The 24,129-nt window shown below is 44.3% G+C and overlaps 1 protein-coding gene across 2 annotated transcripts in view; it reads right to left on the reverse strand.

The window, feature by feature from the left end:
* NCALD (neurocalcin delta) overlaps positions 1-24,129 on the reverse strand; it is a 79,702-nt gene that overhangs the window by 27,144 nt on the left and 28,429 nt on the right. For both annotated transcript variants that reach the window (XM_090040451.1, XM_090040450.1), the window contains exon 2: positions 2,240-2,635. In XM_090040451.1, the coding sequence (XP_089896577.1) occupies positions 2,240-2,617 (378 nt within the window). In that variant the 5' untranslated portion in view covers positions 2,618-2,635. The remainder of the gene's footprint in view (positions 1-2,239; positions 2,636-24,129) is intronic.

The following is a 24,129-nucleotide window of genomic DNA, read 5'->3' on the forward strand; positions in this document are numbered from 1 at the left end:
TTCCCCCTTTTGGCCTTCAATGACCTGGATTTCAAATGCTAAACAAAGAACAAATCTCCATCCATTTGTATCATCAATTCTTGGGTTTTATAATAAAATCTACCCTCACTCAGGTCTCTGAAACACTTCTTAATTTCAGTGGGTATAAGAAAGACCAGAGGTTGGTACCTGTAGGGCTAAAAATGATCCAAAGCATGCTGGCATCTTGGCAGTCAGACTAGTAGATTCCTGGTATTTGAGAAAACAGTACTGTTTCCCACATAGGACCATTATAAAAGAAACCCTATAATCATCATTCTGATTGGATTTGGCACAAATATGTTTTGTGAACCATACTGTTCACATCTATAGAACTATTGATCTGACAGTTTTATGTTTCTGTTCATCACTGTACAGCTTAAGGGTTTTCTATGTCTGATTGGCAGTAACGTGGTCCCAATTGGGCTATTCCCATTTTGAAGGAAAGAAACTTTTTAGGTTTCAGGCCTTTTTGGTTTGCTTTGAGTTCTCTTTCTTTCTTCCTCCCCTGTCTCCACCCACACATTGCCTTTTTAAAAATGTTTGTTATTTTGTGAAGACTGAAGAAGTTGGAAAAAAAAATCTTCTGACTAGAATACTCCATATAGTTTATTATGGCAGAGATGAGATTATGTCTGTTTAGTTCCATTTTTTAAACTCAAGACACAAGAATATAAAACACAAAAAGTGAAAAAGACAAAACTGTTTAAACTCCATGTTGTACCTGGTCTTTCTGAAACAGAATTAGAGTGCCATTTTGTGGTGCCAGTTTGGAAGACATTCAAAGACTAATAAAAAGGACAGGAAGGGATGCATTATAATGGTGCTGCAATATACACTTTGCAACCATAAACTGTAATTTGTATGTATTCCATTCCCTCAATTTCTAACCAATCATTAAATATGAATAATCCTGTATCTAGTTAGAACTTCAGTATTTCCTGTGAACAGGAGTATTTAATAACATCTTTTCTAACAGTAGTGGATTGCAGGATATGCCAGCATATTGCAGTACAAGTCCCTCCCTTCCCCCCCCCAAAAAAACCAACACCACCAACAAACAACCAAACAAACATCTTTCCATGGAGTGACATGTTTGTCAGGGTAAAAACACATTAGAAAGAGACAAAATGGAGACAAAAATCATATATGCAAGATGAAAAAAAAAAACCTTGAAGAAGTTATATATGAGATTTCACTATTCAACTGCACTCTTTCCTGCATTAGTAGGTACATCACAAGCAGGTCTAAGGAGGTGATACTTCATCCAGTTTTGGGCAATGCACTTCAAGAGGGATGTGGATAACCTGGAAAGGGTTAAGAGAAGGGCTACTTGCATGGTTGAGGGCCTGAGGGTAAGATCCTATGAAAACAGATTGAGGGACCTGAATCTCTTCAGCCTCCATAAGAGAAGGCTGAGAGGTGATCTTGTGGCTGTCTACAAACTCACTGGGGGTGGGGGGTCAGCAAGGAATAGAGGATACTCGGTTTACCAGGGCACCCCTTGGGGTTACTAGAAACAATGGCCATAAACTGAAGGAGAGCAGATTTAGATTGGACATCAGGAAGAAATACTTTATGGTGAGAGTTGCCAAAATATGGAATGGGCTTCCAAGGGAGGTGGTGCTTTCCCCTACTTTGGAGGTGTTCAAAAGGAGATTAGACAAGCACCTGGTTGGGGTTACTTAACCCCAGAGCTCCCCAGAGCAGGGGGTCGGAATCAGTGATCTAATAGTTCCCTTCTGACCCTAGAAATCTATGAAATCTATGAACCTTAAGGCCACCACTGTAGACAGGGACAGTCCTGGTTAAAAATACATTTAGTCAGTCTTAGTCAACCTGGGAGTCGACATTAGAGTCCACCTCAACTAGTGGACAGGATGTTAAAAGATAGTCCTTGTCAACACTGAGTTCTAGGTCACATATATCATCATGTTATTTGACATTTGTTCAAAACCAATGTGATATTCAATGAAGAAGTGTCCATAGAAATGTAACATTACTTTTCAGAAAAACCTCCAGCTGATTTAAATAAATCACTTCATTTCCATTTGGACTGGTGAGAAAAGTTTTGCCAAACTTAAGTAATGTTTTATGTTTAAGCAAACTTATAGTGTACTAAGAATACAACAAAAATACCACAACAATCTTTTATCCATCCTATAGTCTTAAAACTGTCCCATGAATATCTTAGAAAGAAAGAAATCCACTCAAAACATACCTGCACTATTTCCAGCATTTCTGATTTACTGATGTATCCATTTCCATCCAGATCATACATGCTGAATGCCCATTTGAGCTTTTGCTCCAGTTTCCCTCTAGACGTTACACTCAAGGCTATGATAAATTCTCTAAAGTCTATTGTTCCATCGCCGTTAGCATCAAAGGTGCGGAATACGTGTTCTGCAAATTTAGAAGCGTCCCCATAAGGAAAAAAGTTCCCATATATTTTCTTAAACTCCTCCATAGATAAATGTCCACTTGGACAGTCTCTCAAGAAGCCTTTGTACCACTCCTGGATCTCATGTTCTGTAAAGTCTGTACTTTCTAGCAAATCTTGCATGACTTCTGGGCGTAGTTTGCTGTTCTGTTTTCCCATCTTGGAGTCAAATGTTATCTGAAGACAGAAAAAAACCCAAAAATTATTTTTAAATTTTATTTTAGAGGCAGTAGAAGAACACAAAGGGCCTGAGACTGAATTTCTGATACTAGCTGGCATCAATAGACTTAATCTAAACTTTTGCCAGAGTAAGCTAGATCAAAGTTAGTGCTTCTATCATTGTTCCCCTGAGATTTTCCCTTTTTCATTACCTTGTATATTGAATGGATGCAAATATTGATTCTATACTCCTCATAGCCAGTCTGAGGAATAGCAATTAGAATGGAACCAAATTCAATTCTGATTTGTCTTTTAATATTGGTTCATACTCTAGATGCAAGTTTGTTCTGCACTGGGATTCCAAGGGTGTTAATTAATATAATTCCTAAGATACATTTGTTGGTAGAGATTGATTATTTCCACTTTTAGATCAAAGTAAATTGGAATCTTAATAGAAGGCAGCAGTGGACTTTTTTGCATAAACTATTAAATACAATTTTTAATGTTCCTTTGCAACCAGGATTCAGAGCTTTGAGGTAATTATACATTGGTTCAGCTAAGGTCTTTTGAAAGTCTCTTAAGAAAAAAAAAGCCTGATAACCACCTCATTTACAATACTGGAAAGTCATTTCTCTTCAATTAACTATTAAGAAATATTCCTGAACACCACTTTTATGTCTAATTTTTCAAGTAAATGAATGTAATTACTTTTTGTTAAAGGCAAATTGCTATATACCATATTGTTATAGATTTAGTAATAATTAATATTCTTTGGTTTCTGACTACTATTTTAAAACCTGACCATACTGTTCCAAAGAACAGTGTCATTAGTTTCATCAGAACTTATAACAGCACATCTCCCAAAAAAGATGCACATTATTTTTGTGATAAAAAGTTCTCCCTCTTTCAATGGTTAAGCATTAAGAGTCAGATCTGGCCAAATCCAAGCATATTCCATATTTACTTAAATCCAAGATGAGGCTTTTTACCCATTCAACATGGTGGGGAGAAAGTCTCCTCTTGGATTCAAATATAGGACCATGCTGGGGCTGCAGCTGCTACCACCATGGGTGCCTGGCTGGGGCCAGGGCAGCTCATCAAGTGGAGGAGGGGACGTTTGGAAGGAGAGAATGTGCAGTGGAGGTGGGGTGGTGTGAGGAGAGTGGGGAGTGCAGGAAATCCTGTGCGGTACAGTGGCACGGGAAGGGAATCACACAGCACCAGCTCTGGCTCTGGATGCAGCTCCAGCTCAGCTCAGGGGCCACAGCTATCACTGCTACCACTGACACTGGACCAGACCAGGGCTGGAGCCACTATGTGCTCCATGCCCAGGCCAGAGCTCTAGCCAGAGCTGTAACAGAGTAAGTGGCGACAGTGGGGAAGCAAGTGGAGGAGGGGCAGGCAGTGTGTGTGGGGGCAAATGGCAGGGTGGACATGTGCAGGGAGTGGGGGGAAGGGGCTGAGGTCAGTTTGTCTTCCCCCCTTCCACTTGCCCCGCTGCCACTGCTTTCCCTGCTGCAGCAGTGAGGGGGACAAATTTAAGATAAGTATGACAGGGGACAATCCAGGGGCCGGGTCTAAACCTCGGCCTGCCCACCTAAGTAGGGCAGTCCACCCAGTCTCACCTGCCATGACTTGCTGTTCCATGTGCTGGTGTAAAATGCAGGAGGCTTCCCATTTTAATGCCCTGATGCCAGGGATATTATACACAACTCTGACCTTCCCTTATCATGTCCCATGCCTTGCAGATGGCATCCTTGAGTTGCTCTTTGCTCTGGCTTGTGGCCAAGCCAAACTCAGCTATTTACTAGGCTTCATGCATTTGTCTTTTCACTCGGCCCCATGGAGCCTCATTCATACTGCCCCCCTCTCACCGGGGCCTCTTGCACTCCACCCTCTCACTGGGCCTCTTTTATGCTGCCACTCACTGGGTCACACCCAACCTGCCCTGCTCCCTTGCGCGACTGTGCAGGCCATCAGGTTTGCCTACTCCCCCTCCTTAGCTGGCTGGCATCCCATGGGGCTCCAGTTTCTGGAGACGTGTACGCCCGCAAACAAGAAGCCCATTCCCAACCTGGGCCTTTTTCTCTCTAGGCCCACCACCTTTTCTCTGGGGCTTGGGACCCTAATGGGCTTCTGCCATCCCCATAGTTCCTCCCTTATCTCCAAGCTGGTGTGAGCAGCAGCTCAGCCAGGTGATGTTGTTCCAGCTGCCAGCAGCAGACTGCTGCTCAGCCCTAAGAGCCTGAACCTAAAAAGCCCACCTCATCAGGGCTGGCCTGTACCTGCCAGCTACCTGCTCTCAACCTTAAAGTGGCAAATACCAAAGGTGCTCTGCCACAGTGAGCCTCCAATAATTAGATGTTATGCATGGAAAACTATAACAAATTTATACATTTTCCATATATAAAATGTAATTACTGGGGTCTTGCCCCCAGATGATTCAAAGTCTTGCATTTGGGTAAATACAGTAACTGAATTATGGCAAGCTATTCCTATAAACAGATATTAATGCAGATGTTCCTTACACTAATGAAGGCTATAACAAAAACAATGACTTAAGGACCCGCAACATAAGAAGGTCAAGATTATTTGTGGATTAATCCAAAAAGCCTCCAACATTGTTTGTCAAACTAGATTTCATGTCATATAGACAAGCTTGTGAAAAATATCTGCAAAGACTAATGAGCATCTAATAACATAACCCAGAGACATCACTATCAGTTTTGGCACCCTGGGCATAACTCTTGGGGGAAGGTGTGAGTGCTCCTTTGCTGCATCTGGAATGGCCTGGCATTACCTGACAACAGGAGTTGGGTGCTTGGACACAGCAGGAGCAGCCTCATGTTGCCTGGCCATAGGAGCCAGGTGCTGGGGCACTGCAGAAGCAGCAGGAGTCCTTGAGTCCCTTGGGCTGGCCAGACCCTCCTATGGCTAGGCAGTGCAGGGCTGTTCCAACTTGGTTTCTCAGGCTGGGCAGCATGATGCTACTTCTGCTGTGTCCTGGCTGCTTGTTCCTACAGCCAGATGGCCCAGGGCTTCTCCAGCTTAGCTCCTATGCAGAGCAGCTTTAGATGTAGCAAAGACTCTGGAGGAATCCATAAGGGGCATCATTCTGGTGCCCTCTCAAATTCTGCACCTGGGGCTGACAGCCCTCTTATCTGCACTCCTGAAAAACCCTGTAGGTTCAAGATAATATTTATCTTCAAACCTTCACTTCCCACTGAAGTCCAAAGGAGGCATCTTGTAGGACTGAGAACTTCCAAGCTAACATTTATATTCCAGAAAAATAAACACAGACTTGTCTTTAACACAGAAAGTGTCTAAAGCATGCTGAAGAAGGAAAATGCCACATTAGTGGTGAGTAATTGCTATCGCTTTTTTGCTTCTCCCTCGAATTAATATTGTAAAAGGAACCAAGGCTTTTCCCCCCTTGAAAATGGTAAAAAGACTGTTATTTTATGGGGATGAATCCAATGCCTGCTAAAGGAGGTTGAAAGAGTCATTGATTTCACTGAGCTTTGGATTGGGTCCAGTATGAACAGCCTGGGAATTTCCGAAATTAATGGCTTACATTAAAACAATCAAGTAGTTTTATTCTTACATACTGAAGATCTGTCTTAGGCAAAAAGACAGAAGTTGGGGTTGACAACAGCTTGAAATGGAGAAGGTCAGCTTAAAGCAGAACTGATTTGTAATAATTCATCATCATCATCATCATCATCATAACCACAAAAACCATAATAATAACCATAACGACAACAAAAATATTATTAATAATAATGACAATAATAACAATAATAAGAATGCCAAACAGTAAACCTGGGGTTCTAACTATCTTTTCAAACTCAGACCCACCATTATGACACAGACATTCAGTTCAACTACTTTCAGGAGATAAGATTTCAAACCATTGCAGAAGAGAGCAATGAAGAAGGGTGTTTTGGAATTTTCATTACAATCTCTGATTTTTAGGGACCATAATCCTTAGCTGTTAATATGTCACATATTTCAAAATCCATAATATTTAACCTTGACACATACACTTTCAAGCAGGAGGCCTTTTAAAATAAAATGCTTCAATTACTTTAGCCAGGGCCTTCAATATATGGGTCTAAAGAATAAGCCTCTCTGGGCTTACAGAATTGCAATTGATTATACACTTATACATTTGCAGTAAGCTGAAAGTACAATATATTTGGACCAAACAATAAAAAATGAGCATAAACTAGAACACATTTGTTTCAGCAATCACAGAGTTTTCTTGGAACAATTCGCATTCTTCTGGCCTTTGGAAGAGGTATACACAGCCCAGGGCAGGGCCTCAAGATGCTGGGGGACTCTGTTTTAACTTGAACCAGGAAAGGGTCTGGGACAGAAGGTTCATAAACTGGTTTGACCTAAACCAGTTAGTTCTGATACTACATTCACCCAGGTTTATCTTAAACCAGTTTCACCCATTTTGAAAATGGTTTATGTGTACTGACTGAACTTCTGCTCTGTTACAGGTTTAAACCAGTTTCTGATCACTTAAACCAATTTATGTGTAACTTCTGTCCCTAGCCTTTCTAGCTGCAGGAAAAAATCATACCCAATGCATGGAAAATGACACTTTAATAACATTTTCTGAAAAAAACCCATAGCCAATGGCTATGATGTTGTGGCCTGGAGTATCACTAGTCTGAAGGAAAGGGGTGAAGGAAGACTGCAGGGACAGAATCACTGGACATTTAGTACCTGACGAGAAAGATAACTGTCCACAAACATTTGCAGATGCAGAGAGTAGTGAGAAGTGTGAGTAGATCCCTACTTCAGGGTAAGGTTTAGAACTGAGCATTGATCAGTAAGTTCTGGGAGCACAAGGTCCAGCCAGGTTTGGCTGCCCGGCTCTGTATCCGTGAGAGCACAGGGTCAGAACCTGTCTCACTGTTAACACCCTTCAAATATCTGGAACAGTATTGTGCCTCTTGTTCTCCTTTCTTAACCACTGACATCACCTAGGAAAACCCTCCATATCTAATTATTTTACTTCTTCTTTATACAGTCCCTTTATCCTAAATGTGATGCTGAATTGTGTGTGTATGTGTCTGTATGCATGCATGCCTTACTTTCTCCAGTTTCTCTTTTTAAGGACCCTTGTAGGACACAGGGCCACTTACGTGAAGAAACTTAAAAATGACGACACTCCTGTGTATAAGGCATGTCTTCTGTATAGTTGTGGCTTTAGACTTTAACACTTACAGCTGTCAGGCATGCTAACGAATGATGATGCTGCTTTGTTCCAAGAAGAAGCTAATTAAAACGACACATTTTCTTCTGCGTGTTTTGTTTCTCTGTGCTCCCAACACTGATGGTGGGAATGTTGGCATTGCCATAGCCCGATAATGAATGCAAATCCAGTGGTAAATAAGACAGTATGTGGGCAATGCACTTTGTGTCCTCTTGTAAATCACACAACTGTATCATGTGAGGTACTGGTTGCCAAGGTAAGAACCTATGTTCAATGATTACTGCAGTGTGCAGTCACAGAGAGCTGTGTAAATATTCTCAGGAATATCATCAACAGGTTACCGCATTTTATTTCCTCATTCTAAAATTTCTCTTAATTTTTTCCTATCTGAAGCTCACAACTTCATGGCCTTTTCCTGCTCTCCTCTCTTTTTTAAGTGTAACTGAAACTAAGCTTCATGAACAAATTGTAAGTGAAAACTATTCAGACTCTAACCAATAGAGGGCCAAATTATGTTTCTGAGGGATTTTCAATTAATTCCAGTGGAATCTATTAACGTATTCAGATTGTATTGGTCTGCAATTGAGAGTAGAATCTGGTCTGGTTGTAGTCTTTTTAAAAATAATTTTACGGGACTATATGCCTTAATTTCTTGGAGGTTTGCAATTTATTTCATTACCACTTCTATTTTGCATTCATATTTGTATTTGTTTACCTACCATATAAATACTTGTAAATTCTGGGTAAAAGGTAAGCTTTTTATTACACAGTACCTAACAAGCATTCACTGGGTGCATCCGCATGTGTGGTTTACTGAGGAGTTGACTAATTAGCAGTACAGCGTCACAGTCTACATGTGCACTGGTATAAGGTGCAATAAATTAATTAACACTGCCATAAGATAGTTCTGTCGGGGACGGTAGAGTAATTAAGTGTGACGAAATGCACTTGTAGATGTGTCAGGGGCTAACTGGGGCATGAGGGTGCTAAAGTGCAGGCGTTGCCTCCTGCCTAGCCAAAATGCTCTGCACTTCGGCAGCCAGCCCCTCTGCCATCCAACGCTGCCACCCAGAGCCCAGGGCTGACCCCCTGAGCCTGCTGCCAGTTCAGGGCTGCTCCATCCTGGCTCATACTGCTGCTGCCTTGGGCACATGTTGTACCTGGGAACAGTTGAATCCAGTGCAAACTGCCATGGAGTTTATCATGACACATTATTTGAATGTGTAGATGCACTCACTTTGAAGGAAAAAGAAACGTGTTAAAAAACAAATACGAACTCTGCAAACAGAAGAAAAGAAGATATGGAAATGAAAATTGGGCTTACCCACCCTGACTATATCACTTTAAATTGCCAAAATGCAACATTTATAAAATTAAGATACACAGTTCATTAGCAAAATTGAAATTCTATTTTTATGTATATGCAAAAGTCACTTCAGTTAACAGTACTGCAATGTAATAAAAGAAATATGCAATACAAACAAGTCATAATATGCAGTAAAAATTTTCAATGAATATGAAGTAAGAAGTGCAAGAAGGAAAAGCAAAAAACAGATGAAAAGACAAGAGCAGGGTCCACATTTATGTTTTATTTATTGACACAAGATACAGTGTTCATATACTGTATCAAAGCAGCATTTGGTAGTCCATAACCAATGTGTAATTCCTTCTTACAAAGCTGGTTTTTTTAGTGATAAAACCCACTCTTTCATGCTAGGCTGTTAGTCCAATTCCAATGTCCTAAAATTTCTGTTTTGACAGTTTATCTTTTTTTTAATCATACATTCACCAGGAGAATTCTTCTCTGCTACAGCATGCTCTCGGTCACTGCTTTGATAACCTTATGTTCTGTGCTCTTACTTTATATCAGAAAAGGCCCCAAAAGCTAAAGACAAAAATCCAAACCTTGTAGCAATGTCCTTTAAGAGAGGTGGACAGTCAAAGCAGGAGCAGCTACACAAAGCTAAAATGTTACAAACACAGACTTATAGATTTCAAACATCAAAAGGGCAGGCCCTCATCCCGTTAGATTTACCCTGGCATAGAAAGGTTACAGCTGCTCCATGTTGTCTCCTGTTTCTCTTTGTCATAATTCCTTTGTATAGTCTCAAAGAGGAGGAAGGGAGAGGGGGAGGGAGCAGAGAGGCAGTGCTCCTGTCAATAAATGCTAATTTATTATTATCAGGATATTCAGCATGAATGGGTTAACTGGATAATGGCCTATTGTCTATCATGTTACTGTCAGTAATGCTCCCTGAGCCATTGTGGAATCTTTTCGAGGCAGACGTGTGCAGTGACACGTCTGGACCTGAGTCGCGCAGGAATGCCCTCCTCCACCCCCCACCTCTGCACCAGCTTCAGTTTCACAAGCAGCAACAAAATAAAAGTCTCCTGTTTCCACAGTTTTTCTTGTACAGCTGACGGTGCGGAAAGGTGAAATATGACTATGCACAAATATTTATAGCACTAAAGAAAGGGGGGCAAGACCAAACATGTGTATTTGCGTAGAGCAGTACATTGTAGAAAGACTTCAGTTCATGGACTGTCAACCTTACTGTTACAAAATTGCATATTTAGTTCATAGCTTGGTCATAAAAAGTTGTCTTGGTACCCATCTATCTATTTACTAGAGGTGTTTTACATGAACCCCACTTCATCCTGGTATCCAAGAGCGCACACAATCTCAGACACTTAGGGCAGAACCCTATTTCAACTCTATGTGCTCACATTGTGTGTGTGTGTGTGTGTGTGTGTGTGTGTGTGTGTGTGTGTGTGTGTGTGTCCCAAAATTGCAGGTGAGCCAAAAAAACATGACTAGTGGATGTCAAACTCCAGAGGAAGAAAAGCGGCCTCCCAGGTTTTGGCCCAATAGCCTATTGAGTAGGGCACTCACTCAGGAAGTGGGTGATCCAAGTTCTAGGTGTCCCTCATCCAAAGAGGATTTGAATATACTTCTCTCCCACTTCCTAGCACAATGCTCTAACAACCAAGCCATTGGTTAGTCCTTATCCAAGCTCCAGTTATACAGGTAGGCAAGTGCCGTTTGGGCTTGTAAAGAAGGCTCTAGAATGGCTTCTACTCACATAAAGCACAAATGGCCCCTCACTTGAAGCCAAACTGGAAGAGTACAGGTGCCACAGATCCCTGGGTCTTTCTGCATCACCCTGACAAAGGTGGCTGATGATGTGGTCCAGGTCAGGAAATAAACTACTGATTTATGCATACAAACCAATCAAATGGCTCAAAATCCCAGATAGGGCCATCAGAATCACTGATGGCTTTAAACAGTGGGCACATGGGTTGTCTGTTTCAAGCTTGTAGCCAAAATACGTGATAGTGACGGTGAGAGTGATGGTGATGGTACATACATGCGCATGCAAATTCTGTCCTTGCAGTCTTGTCCAATTATTTCAGCTTTGTGGGGAGAATTGGTATGAGTGTATGCATGTGTGTGCGTATGATTTTCACATAAGGAAAGTAGTGCAATAGGTACATCAGACACTGTGCACAGCTCAAACATAGCATTTTCCTGTTAGTTACAATACCAAAATAAAATTTAAAAAATGGAGGGGGCTGAATCAAATAAAACATATAAAAGTTTTCACTACTAAAATCTGAAGTTACTCCACAAAGTACAATTTAGCAGATATTTCCAAATTGCCAGAGGGGATTCTGTTTCATGTAATTGCCCCTCGTTCTCCAAGAACACAGTGGCGTCAAAAGAACATCAATCTTTGTATTGATTTTTGCTTTTTTAATTATTCTTGTTCAAAACAATATTTTGCCACTAGCTTTGTAGAAAATAATGCACTCTTTCAACGCAAATAGAACAATCTGTGGTCTTTTAAGAACTATCTTGTTTAGCAGATTTCAGAAAAAAACTTGTGAAAAAATATATTTGCCTATACCTCCTGGAATTAAATGTTTTTACTTCCTGGAAAACAGTAATTTTATTAAAAATATTTGCTGCTACCTAATAATTATCAAATAAAGAGGGAATACAAGGTTCGTTAACATTGTCCATTCTTTATAAGGCACTTTTCCAGCTTTTATTGCATTCAACTGTTTCACTAAGCACAGGGCATTTCTAGTATTTATAAACAATGGTGTACAGCTAACAGCAGGGGAGCTGGCAAAATCTCAGCCAGTTCCAGCTTGGGTGACTTTATCAAGTGGCATTCTTTCGAAAGGAGACCATATATTATGACCATGATGACAGACCTTTTCTGCAGTGACGGTGGCTTCTATTATGAGAGTAACTTAGGAGACTAAAGTTTCTTTTTTAAAAAGCTCTCTGTGGGCCACATTTTCAAAAATGCTTAGGGCCAGGTTTTCAAGTATATGGTTCCTACAGTTGGAGCCAGATTTTCAAAAGAAACCCAACTTCCACTTCAACACTGAAGGAGGGGCCACATTTTCAAGAAGCATTAGCACCCCACATGCTGAGATTCTCTGACAATCATACTTGGGAGATTAATGTGTCTAAAAATCAAGCCTTAATAATGCTTAATAATTCTTCAATATTATTTTGATTTTCTTTTCTAAAGTACACCTTATATTTCCCTGGCCTGAAACATTCTCTGTTTTGTGCAAGGAACTTGTTAATGGAAACAAAAATTGCCCCTATGTGCACAAACTGAACAAGCACCAGGAGCGGCCAGCCACAGCTTCATCAGCCTTCTAATCTAACCTACATCTAGTTCAGTCCTCTTTGTAACCATGTATGCAATGCATTTGTTGGAGAGTGGCTCAGATCAAAACAGGAGAGCCTGCACAGTTTCTCTTGAACAGAGTAACATGAGAAGTCAGTATGAACCCAGTGTGGTTGTGATCTTTTTTTTTGTAAATAAATAGCATGTCTCTCTTGAAGAGTGACATTTGTGCTGTGTCTGGCCCTAAAATATTGTTAACAGATGTTCTTGCATCCCCTAGCTAAGGCTTAGTATTTGAAGTCATAACAAAAGTATAATATTGGAAACAGAGACACATTAACTGGCAAATTAGCATATTTCCTTGCATACAGCACATTGCAGAAAATAAAATACACCTTGTTTTTGAAAGGTGGAATGAAGAAAAAAAGAGATTTTTCTAGAGCGGTGGCTCCACAGAACAAAGCTTAATCTTTAGCTGACTCACTCTCCATTTCCTGCTTAACTAATGCTGAATCTCTAGCTGCACCTGAAGAGAGGTCTCCATGGGTAGATTTATGATTTTGGAGGTTGTGAAATAGAGGAGAGAGGCCAGGAGCAGCTAGCCAACCGCAAAATTGCCTTAAGAAAGGTTAGCTTCATTAGTGAAACATCAAGACCATTACAAAGGAGAGATGATTGATACCACCAGTAAAGCAAATTATAATGAGCCATTAAATCAACTGACTCTCTGAGCTGCCTGAATAGAAATACCACAGCTGCTGCGTTGTGCAGCAGGGATCAAACTTAGGTGGTTCTATCCCAGGCAAAAAAATAACTTTGGTATTTAATATATATGCACCAATTTGGGGAGCTGATATGGGGGGAAAGGTGTGTTTTCTTTGCTAAAAAGATAGTCTATATCTTATAAAGATATTCCTACAGTAAAAAAAAGGAGTGAATCCTGAAGTTCCTTCCTGGGAAGTACTTGGCTTATTTCACATCCTGTTGAAAGAAATCTACTGGAACTTTCTAATCAGAAACAGACACCAGAAGACTGGTGCCTACAGTCAGAGGCCACAAACAACCATTCATTTCTAGTAGTGAAAATTTTGGAGAAATTTCCACTGCTAGAAATGTTCTTGCCTTGGGAAGTGGGCAGGGAGCAAGGAGAGGCTGCTCCTCTGCTCAGCTCCCAGTGGCAGGGAGCTGAGTGAAAGGAGGAGTACTGCAGAACCCCTGTTTGCTCCTTAGACTGGGAACCCTGCTCTAAGTGACCAGGAAGGGGGCTTTGCCCTACTGTTCCCGTCCCCTCCCAAACCTGATGGAAGAGGACTGAAGCATCAAGGCAAATGCACCCAGACTAGGTGGGTCGCATACAAGGATTCAGTCTTGTGAGTGAATTTCTCTCACATGGGAGATCTTTCTTCTGGAGGCGCCATGTATCCCCTGGGAGAAACTGAGTAAACATAGTTTCTACTGGGAAGCAGCGATTCTCTTAGTAGAAACATAACACCTGTACAGGATCAGAGCTTTTGGTAGTAAAGAGGAAAGTCTTGAATGGGGATATAGGAAGCTATGGGCGTGTGAATAGAAGCTGCCCTGGCACAATGAATTCTACTGGAGCTAACAAGTTCTACAGTATTTAATATTAAAAAGCACTGTAGGAGTTTTTAAAGTTGTTTTCATAAAGCAGCTTTTAGAAAAAAGTAATATATGCATAACCAAGAATGTTTAGCACCTCAGACTTGCAGAGCTGGTCAAAACATTTTCAATTTTTCTATCTTCAGTGCCTTTTAGCTGAAATTTAAATGTTTTGTATGAACATGTCAATTGCGATAACATTTGTCTGGAAAAATGTCAAAATGAATCATTTCACCTTTAGCCTTCTACTTAGACAAGATTAAATGTTTCACTTAGACTTTATTGTTTAAATTCATTTTGTAGATTTGCCATTCTATAGTAAAATATTAATTTTAATATAATAATGTTCATCATTAATAGGAAAAAAAAATTCAGTGTTATTTCCCAGTCAAATACTTTGAATTTCCATGCCACAGGAAACTCTGACTCAGAATTACAGTTCTGATTTCTGCCCAGCTCTAATCAACAAAGCCACCTGCTTTATATGAACAAGTTCCAGCAGTATTCTGACCTGACTTACATTCAGTGCAATTCATTACAGCAATGACATGTGACAAGCCTCCATCTTAAATCAGTCCATGTGAAGTTCATTCTCATTCTACATACCGTGCTGCCAAATCATGACAACGAGTTCACATGCCAGATTCAAAACTGAATTGCAAAGCTATGAGGGAATATAATTCCAGTGACACCTAGCACAACTAATACGCCCAACTACCAGCCTAGATGGAACTTCTGTCCCTCCATTCACATAAACTTCCAGAAACCCCACATTTTGTGTACAATGCAGCACCATTATTTATAATTTTTTACTCTGCAAAATCTAGCTCACGTTTTCTCCTTTACACAGTCTCAATTTTGTACATTAGTGATGAGCAATATTTTGAACTAGAATGTAAGCCTATAAGATATATATTTCATCAGCATTGTACATTTACTCAACAGTCATTCAGAATTGTTCATCTTGGTAAGGCATGGTAACATGACAGAACATGACAATGACAAAATACAATGGCATTTAAAAGCTATTAACACAATATGTCTTATCCAGCCTAAATATACTTCTCTACTCCAGTGAAAAACAAGTTACACCCAGACTTTACCAGCATCTAAACTTTCTATCCTACATCAGATTTAATTAACAGGGATAAAAAAGCTTGATTTCTCCTGTTAGCTAATTCTGGGTGGACACAGCTCTTTTGAAGCGTCTCAAAATAAATAACAAGTGTTGTCTATGAATTTTGAAAGTAATATTGATATCCAGCTCTGAAGTCACATAGAATGTCACAAAGTCATAAAAATGAAAAAAAAACCCCAGAAACACAATAATGTGAATGTTTTCCACAATTGCTAATGCAGGCATAAATGCAAGTGCAGAACTTTATTTCAGTGAATTCTCCATGTTAAGTATGGGGAATAGCTATTCACACAAAGTACTGTTTAACTAACATTAAAAAAGGAAATAGTAAAAGCGTCTGTTATATGAATAACTTAAACTGAAGTAATATACATTTATGGATAAAGTTTAAGGGATGAAAACTATTTGCATCTTCATAGCACCAAGGCCCTGGTGATGGTTGAAGTATGAAAATCTAAACTGAACATCTTTCTTATCTATCTGAATGTTTGCTTTGATTTCATTATTTTCTGGAAAGCCAACCAGGATGCACACATTTGCTTTTGCCTCCTTTGGAAGGGTTAATGTCACTTCAGCTTTCACTATTACTGACCTCTGAGGAAATAAACAGAAACTCATCAGATAACTGTTTTCAGACAAACAAACCACATTTTTTCTCATGTGAATAACAAACAATTTTGATTGCTGGTGACAGGCATAAGTGGGAGAACTAGGAAATGCTCTGACTCTTATTTCCAGAGCTTGACTTGAGAAATGCCAGCACTTACTCAGTATGATGTGAAAAAGCAATTTTCATTGCCTCCTAGAAGTCCAAATCAGTGATAATGTAAGTGCCTATGGCATATTCTGAGCCTGCTTAGTTTGCTTCCTTTTTGTATCACCTGTATCAGCACCCTAGAGATTTTAGTTTGCTCTTCCTTCTTGCATGTGGCTTTAACTGGTTCTCTCCATCTTTACATTTCCCATGGACTGTTTCATGCTCTTCCTTTAATAACATCAAAGTTGCTTCACCCAAGACAAAAACTTGTCTCCCAGTGTATTTTGTGGAGCACTTAGATACCGATTGGCTAGACATACACTCTTAAAATCCAGTATTATGCTTGCCATTCATATTCTATGTTAATTACCCTGTGTTGGTAATACAAAGCTGATGCAATCCTTGCAGTCTTGGCAAACTGCCACGACCTGGCTTTTACACTGCCTCCATGCTGCACCTGGGAGTACTGCCATGAAGTGTATCACACCCATTTGCTCCCACTCCCCAGCATGACACAAGGCAGCCCTGAGCACACACCTAGCTCGCTTCATAGGCCTCTCAGGTGCACTTATTAGTATGTGCTGATGCTGCACTAAGGCAGCAACTTGCCTCATTGCCAGGGTTTGTTATGTGGGGTGGCAGGACCTGCTTCATGATAGCACTCCTGTGTGTAGCCTGGACTCTTTGCAGAGGCCTTCCTAAGTGGCACAAGGACTCTGCTGAAAGACACAGATCCAAAGAAAAAAATTCAAATAGAAAACAAGGTGTAAGTAAGAATCACATGCATTAGACAGGTAGGAAGTCAGAGATACCTTGCATGCTCACTTTCTAATAGGTAATAGTTAAATCTAGTACACCCATGAAGCAACTGGGAAGGAAGCACATAGATACAATCATGGTTTTAAACCTGGACACCTACCAGCTGAGTTCTGGCTCACTTTGAAGGGGTCTACCTATTGCCAACAGCCTGGAGACTAAAAGATTCAAGATGTTCAAATGCCCACATATGTCAGGGAAAAATTTGCCTGCTTCACACAGGAGGCAGCCAGAACTTGGACACTTACGTCTGACACAGAATCACAGAAAATTTGGGTTGGAAGGGACCTCAGGAGATCATGTAGTCCAGTGGTTCCCAAACTTTTTATACTATGGACCAGCATGGGAGCTGGACGGGGTACACAGAGCCAGCTGCCTCCGTCCTGGGGCTGCCTCACCACCCAGGGTTAACCCTGCACGTGACTACTGGCAGTGAAAGCTGCTTGCCTGGGCAGACAAATGGGTGTCCGAGCAGAGGGCTCATGCCACAACCCAGCAACCAACCCTTTGTGGCCCGGTGGTTGAGAACCTCTGATCTTGTCCAATCACCTGCTCAAAGCAGAACGATCCCCAGCTTTACCGTCCCAGCTAAGGCTTTGTTTAGCCAGGGATTAAAAACCTCCAACAATGGAGACTCCACAACCTCTTGGGGTCACCTGTTCAACCTTTCTCCAATTTGGCCACATCCTTTCTGTAGTGGCAGGGGAGATCAAAACTGGACACAGTATTCCAGATGTGGCTTCACCAATGCCAAATAGAGGGGAATAATCACTTTCCTCAAATTCTTGGCAAAACTCCTACTAATGTAGCCCAGTATGCCATTAGCCTTCTTTACAACAAGGTCACAGTGTTGGCTGATCTTCGGCTTATTGTCCATTGTAATCCGCATTTAGCAAATTTACTTGTGATTAGTTACTGCACAGTTAACGCATGTGTAAATGCAACCTGGGAGCAAATTTGCTCCCAGGTCAGCCCTGTCACTAGGGGGACAGCCCCAGGGTCCAGGCTGGGAGCCTCTTCTGCCCCAAAGCTGGGCTGCCTCTATGGCAGTCCCTGTCTCAGGCCTTTAAAAGCCTGTGGGCATTTTGAGCATTGGGACACACTAGCAGGCAGCCTGAGGTAACTCCAAGCCCTGTGTCCCCTTGGGCAGGCAGCAGGCTAGCCTCATTTGCCTCCCTGCACACTGGTGCCACTGTCTAGCAGTGCCATGCGCCTGCCAGGGTACTGCAGCCTCCAGCCAGGCCTGCCAGCCCCCAGGCCCAGCTGAAGGAAGATTCTGGCTGCTGGAACCAGCTTCACCTGCCCGCAGCCCACCCCAGCACCCTTCCTGGAGCCTGTGACTGCAGCCCACCCCCAGCACCCTTCCAGGAGCCTGCAGGCGCTGCAGGGAATTGACTCAGTTGCACATTGGGCCCCTGCCCTGGGTGCTTCAGACAGCTGCCCAGGCCCGGCAGCACAGGGACAGCCATGCAGAGGCCCAGAGAGCTGGTGTGGGACCCAGAATGGTTTGATCTTCATACCCGTGGCTGCCAACCAGGGCCCCAACTGGTCACAGGAGGAGACGGGACCGTGTGGCACGATGGGGCAAGGCAGAGTTGCAGCACCAGTTTGAGCAGGGTGGGCACATCTGTGAGGGTCTGTCAGGCCAGATGCAGGAGCACAGGCACAGCAAGTCAGCGTGGCAGTGCCGCATAAAGGTCAAGGTCTTGCGTGCACACTGGGTTGCCATCACCAACCACAACCAGTGGTCAGGGAGTGCCCATAAGTCCATACCCTTTATGTGGCAACTGATGGACAGCTTTGTGCACCAGGACCTAGGCCACAGCCGTGTTGTCTACAGCAGCATTGGTGGCCTACCAGAGCCCCCACCCCAGCTTGGCACCACCAGTGACATGTCATCTGGGGTGGAGCCCTCAGGTGTCCAGCAGCCCATTCCATTGAGATCCCTGGCTGCAGTCTCCACCAGCAGCTTGGGAAGCCCGGACCAGCACCTGCCTCACCAGCTCCATAGCCCCAGCCCTGACCATGTGGTGTGGCATGGCTGGCCATGATACTGCTGGCCATCAGCAGTGCCAGCTCCTCCCCAAAGGGATCTCCAGCTGGATGCCCACCTGCTGCACCCTGCCATCCTGTATGGCATGCACCCGTAGCTGCATGCCATCACCCATTCACACTGGAGGGACCTTCTCACCCTGGCCCCTGCCCCTCCTCCTTGTCTGGCTCAGCTACACTCCCCTGGTCCTGGTTTCTCCCACAGCATGCAGGGAGGCAGAAAACAGTGCAAAACTTTACTGAGCACCCCGTGCCTCTGTAGCTATGTGGGCACAGGCCTCTCACATGCTGAGGAATGTGTCAACGCTGGCAGTGATGTCCTTCTCAGCTGCAGGAGGCAGGAATATGTAGTGCAGCCATAGGAAGCCCTCCAGGTGGCAGCCAAGGTTGCGGGGAAGCCCAGGCTTGCCTTCTCCACTGTCGTAGCTCAGGGTCCCATGCCAGGTGCACTCAGGACAGCATGGCCATCAGCAGCAGCAGGGCATAGTGGGTTAGGCACTCCTTGGTCTGTGCAAACAGCTCTTTGCACATTGCCTGGGGCATACACAGCAGGGGCATGCTCGGGATACAGCGGCGGGGAAGGGAGGGGAGGAAGGGTGGGGATCGCCCTGGGATGTCTCCCCAGAGAAGACCCCTGCAGGGAGGGTGAGGGTGTGAGCAGCTCCTTGCCCTAATCATCCAGGAACCCCATGCCTCCTGAGCCCAGACACTGTAGGCTGAGCAGCAACACAGCAGAGTGGTTGGTTTGCAGGAGAAGGGGGTGGCAGTGGGGTTTGAGCCACAGCAGCAGGTGCTGCCAAGAGCCTGGCCTGTCCCACACTGAGATTAGGGAGGTAGGATGCCTGCAGCCAGCACCCAGTGGCCCATCAGCTACAGGGGAGTTAGCTAGTGACCACCTGGGCCTAGGCCTGCATGCTCAACTTACCATGGTCCCTGGGCACTCACGCACGTCTGACCCCCTGATCTGAGGCTAGGCAGCATATGGGCCGTGGCACAGAGCATCTTATCTCTGAAATGCTGGACACTCACACAAACAGCTTCTTTCTCCTGGCTCTGCAGGGCCTGCAGCTACATGTGGTGGAGAGGCCACACTTGGCAGCTGGGATGTGGCCTCAGGGTCACCAGTGCCCACAGCCAGGGCCCTGCAAATGTGCTAGCTCCACTAGAGGAGGACCTTGGACAGGATCCTCCTCTTGGACTGCTGCCCAGCCCCTGACCCTTGCCCTATCAGCCCCCCTGGCAGCCACCTGCCTTCCAGTAGCATGCCCCTGCCTGAGCCTGGGCGGAGGTCCTGTGCTGGCTCCAGCAACCAGAAGTCCCTTCCCCAGACCCCATCACAAGTTTGGCACCACCCAGCCCCTCCCCACTACCAGCCACTTGCCCTGGCTCCATGTAGGCATGGAGCCGGAGCTTCCTGCATCAGGGCTGGCTCTGCTGGCACTGGACACCAGCTGCTGGAGGGGGAATAGCCAGAGGCTGGGGTGCTGGTCCCTGGGATCTGCCCCCTAGGCACCCACACCCCATGGCCCCCCAACCTGGGATGACACACAAATGACAATGTATATAGTTTTCATGGGGAAGATTTTTTATTGTTGGTGGGTGGGGTGGAGGATGGAGGGGCTCTATTTGTTGAGGTGGGAGTGGGTTTGTTGAGGCTGATGTGAGGGGAATCAACCTTGTTGATCTGAGACATGTCTGCAGTCAGCAGGGTACTGGAGGTAGATAGAGGGGGTGTGGGGCAGGTCTGTGGGCAGCAGTGCAGGTGGACTAGAGTAGGAAGTGCTGGAGGTCAGCCAGCACCTCCTGCACCTGGTGCTATGGTTCCTGCTCACATGTGCACAGCTCTTCTGAGGCCTCCCTGATGAGGAGGGATGGGACTGCCATGACATCCAGCTGTAGATCCAGCACCCCTGGTGTGAAGCACCCACTGTCCACCTTGCCTGGCAGGCTGGAGTTCCTGAACAGTCAGGTGTTATGGGCACTGCCTGCTCAACTGGCACTCACATGTGTGAATGCCCTGTGGTGGTTCATGATGGCCTGGAGCACCATGGACTGAAAACCCCTCTGGCTGTATTAGGAGCGGCCTCCATGGGGTGGGCAGGTGACAGGGATGTGGGTCCTGTCCAGGGCTCCTGATGCACTGGGGGAACCCTAGGGCACAGAACCCTGCCACCACTGCCAGGGGATCGTGTACATGGAGCATAGTGTCCTCCATCAAATCCTGGAGGGCACTGCATACCTCCAGGATGGCCTCCCCAGCAGCTGCCTTGCCCATGACAAAGAGGTGGCTGATATACTGCAGGCTGGCAGGCATGGCCAGCTTGAGCAAGGCGAGACCCAGCTGGATGTCCATCAGGAGCGGTGGCCACATGCCGGTGTCCTGCTCCTCCACCTTCTGGGAGGTTTTGGAGCTGCTCCAAAAGCTCCCAGAAGGTGACCTAGGTCATGTGGAATGCCTCCAGCCACTGCTCGGTGTCCCAGGCGTGCTGGACAATGTGTCACCACCAGTCCTGGATGGCCCAGTGGACCCAGAGACTGGTGCTGGGGGCCCAGTAGGGTAAGGGTGGCCCTGGCGGTGGCATCCTGGAGACTGCTGGTGGCATCCCTGGTGGGTTCTGGCCAAGTGGATGGGGTCGAGGTGGCAGGTGCACGGTGGCAGTCCTGAGATGACACGTGTTGGGTAGGCAAGCAGTTGCTGAATGTGGGGGACCCGGGAGGGGCGAGATGGCTGTGGGCCAGCTGGCTGTCAGTGCAGTGGCCCAGCAGGGCTGGCGCAGTGACCAGTGGGAGTGCGGGGTGCTGGTTGTCACTGCCGGAGCAGAGGCAGGAGCCGCCATGGCACAGGGAGGCAGAGGCAGTGATGAGAGCGCTGCTGCATGCTGCCCTCGTGCTGTGCTCACTGCGCCAGCCAGGGAAGTGGCTGGCCAAAGAGCAGTGAATGGGGAGGGTGTTTGAAGAGGGCTGCCAGCTGCTGGCAGCTGCAGCCGGAGCCTGGAGCTCCCTCTGGTGGCAGCCAGGGCCCAGTGCAGGGCCCCAGAAAGCAGGAGACTTGCCAGCAAATCTGCTGCCAGTTCCCTGCCCAGCACCATTTACTCATGAGTAATTTACTTGCAAGTAAACTGGTGCTGCAGCAAATGCATGTGTAGATGTGCCCTCTAAGCCTGACAGTCCGGCTAGTTTTCTTGGTGATACAAACTGTGAGCCTACTAAGAGACACAGGGTAATGACTAGGGAGTCAGGGTGGTAATCTCATCTTAACTCCAATCAGGCTATGAAGACGGGAGAGTCTCTGTCAGAAACAGTGAAGTTTTCACAGGTGTTACTTGAACTACTCATACACCCAAACACCAAAAAAGGCAAAGGGATAGACAACATATGATGCATTCATATTCTGTTTACAGCACAAGGCAAATTTTACCTGTTTGCAGATACAAAGACTCTCATATTCTGAGGGAAGGATTGTTAGTATCCTAGAAACGTACTGCTATATTAGATAACAAGAATTACTGCTAAGTATGTTTTTCTTCTCCAAAGAGCTCCCTTTCCATCCTGCTCTTAAGCTTTTGCAGTTTCCAAGGGCTGTATCAAAAACAAAGCATAACAAAAAAGCTGCAGTATGCTATGGCAGTAAAGAGGAAACTAAGCTAAAACGTTTGAAATGCAAAACCACAGACAAACTAATTCAAGCAAGGATGGACTTTCAACTGCTTTGAAAACTTACAGTTAACCTTTTAAATGGAATATATTAAGAGTAATGATACTTTCAAAAGATGAGAAAATAAGATCTCCTCCATGTTGTAGTAGAGTTGGAGTGTCAGTGTAGCTGTGGCAGTGTAGGAATGATATAAGGCAAAGGTTTTTTGTGATATCTTTTATTGAACCAAATGTATAGCTGAAATAGCTGCTGGGCAAGCTGTTGACTTGTAGAAGGACTCTTTGTGAACAAAATTTGTTCAGCGGCTCTCCTGCCTATACAATTGGTCCAATAATAGATATCACAAAAAACCCTTGTCTCTTGAGAAAATAGAGATCCTGAACAGAGCACCTCACTTGGGAGGGATGGGGGGAGGAACAGACGGCCATCTGGAGAACCTAGGTGGGGAACAGATCCTGTGAGCTGAACCCAGGTTCCTGAGTGCATGCCAAGACTTAACAGTAATGCTTTGCATGTGTGTGTGAAGAGAAGGCCATGTGGCCCCACTGCAAATCTCCTGGAGCAGGGTAGAACTGAGGTTAGCAGCCAAAGCTGCTTTATTTGTGCCTTGGTATGACCTTCAAGCGTCAGGCCTGCCAAGCTGTTCTAGAGAGAGCTGCTCTGAGACATCCACTCAGGATGAAGCAGACACTATTAGCTGGGAACTCCAGTCTTCTCCATTTACTGCAACTTAACACTACATGTCATCAGGAAGGGCCAGTATATAGGTGTGCTGTCCACTAAACAGATTGTTTCCTGGTTCGTACCTTGTGAGAGGGAGAAACAAGATTACTGTTCAGTAGTAGATTATTTTGCTAGACTGCACTGGTCAGCACATTGTCAAGCCAAGGACAGGTATATGGGATGATTCTGTAGCACTGCATTATCCTCATAAAATGGATCAGTCTCATGAGCCTGAAGCTGATTCACTCTTTCAGCTGAACCCACTACTGACACTGAAAACAGACACTCCTTCTAGGAAATCTGCATATAGAATAAACAGTAGGGAACTAGTGAATACTTCTGGCTAATATGTAATAAGAAGAGACTGCACTTAATTATTCAAAGGATGCGCATAAAATCTGCCTTTATAGTACCAATATAATATATTACAACTCCATAACTCAGTAAAGAAATAATAACATCAACCCAAAAAAAGGCAAAAAGATGCCAGCATCACTGATTCAGTTACCATCCATGAATACCTGAGGGTCAAGCTAGAAAATAACAGGCGTGACCAAATGCAGCAGAAGCTGTTAGCTGGCTAACAGCTAAGTGGAAGCTGTTAGCTAGTTCCATTACTGCAAAATGTGCAAGCTGTCATTTTGCTGCTCTTCTTTTGTGAGCAGTAGCTGTGTTTAGGGATACTGCTCTGGAAAAGAGATTGTGGAAGGCTTGCATCTGTGCCTGAATAGACACTGACCACAGCTCTGCTGTAATGCCATTTTCCACAGAATCCTCTTTCCCATAGATTACTACTTTGGAATCTAAGCTTCCGTTTTGAAACCCCCCCCAGTTTTCTAGCTTTCATATCTGCTAAACCCCCACATATA

Source organism: Crocodylus siamensis, chromosome 3 (genome assembly GCF_052110815.1).
Source record: "Crocodylus siamensis isolate JL-2025a chromosome 3, ASM5211081v1, whole genome shotgun sequence".
NCBI classification, from domain to species: domain Eukaryota; kingdom Metazoa; phylum Chordata; order Crocodylia; family Crocodylidae; genus Crocodylus; species Crocodylus siamensis.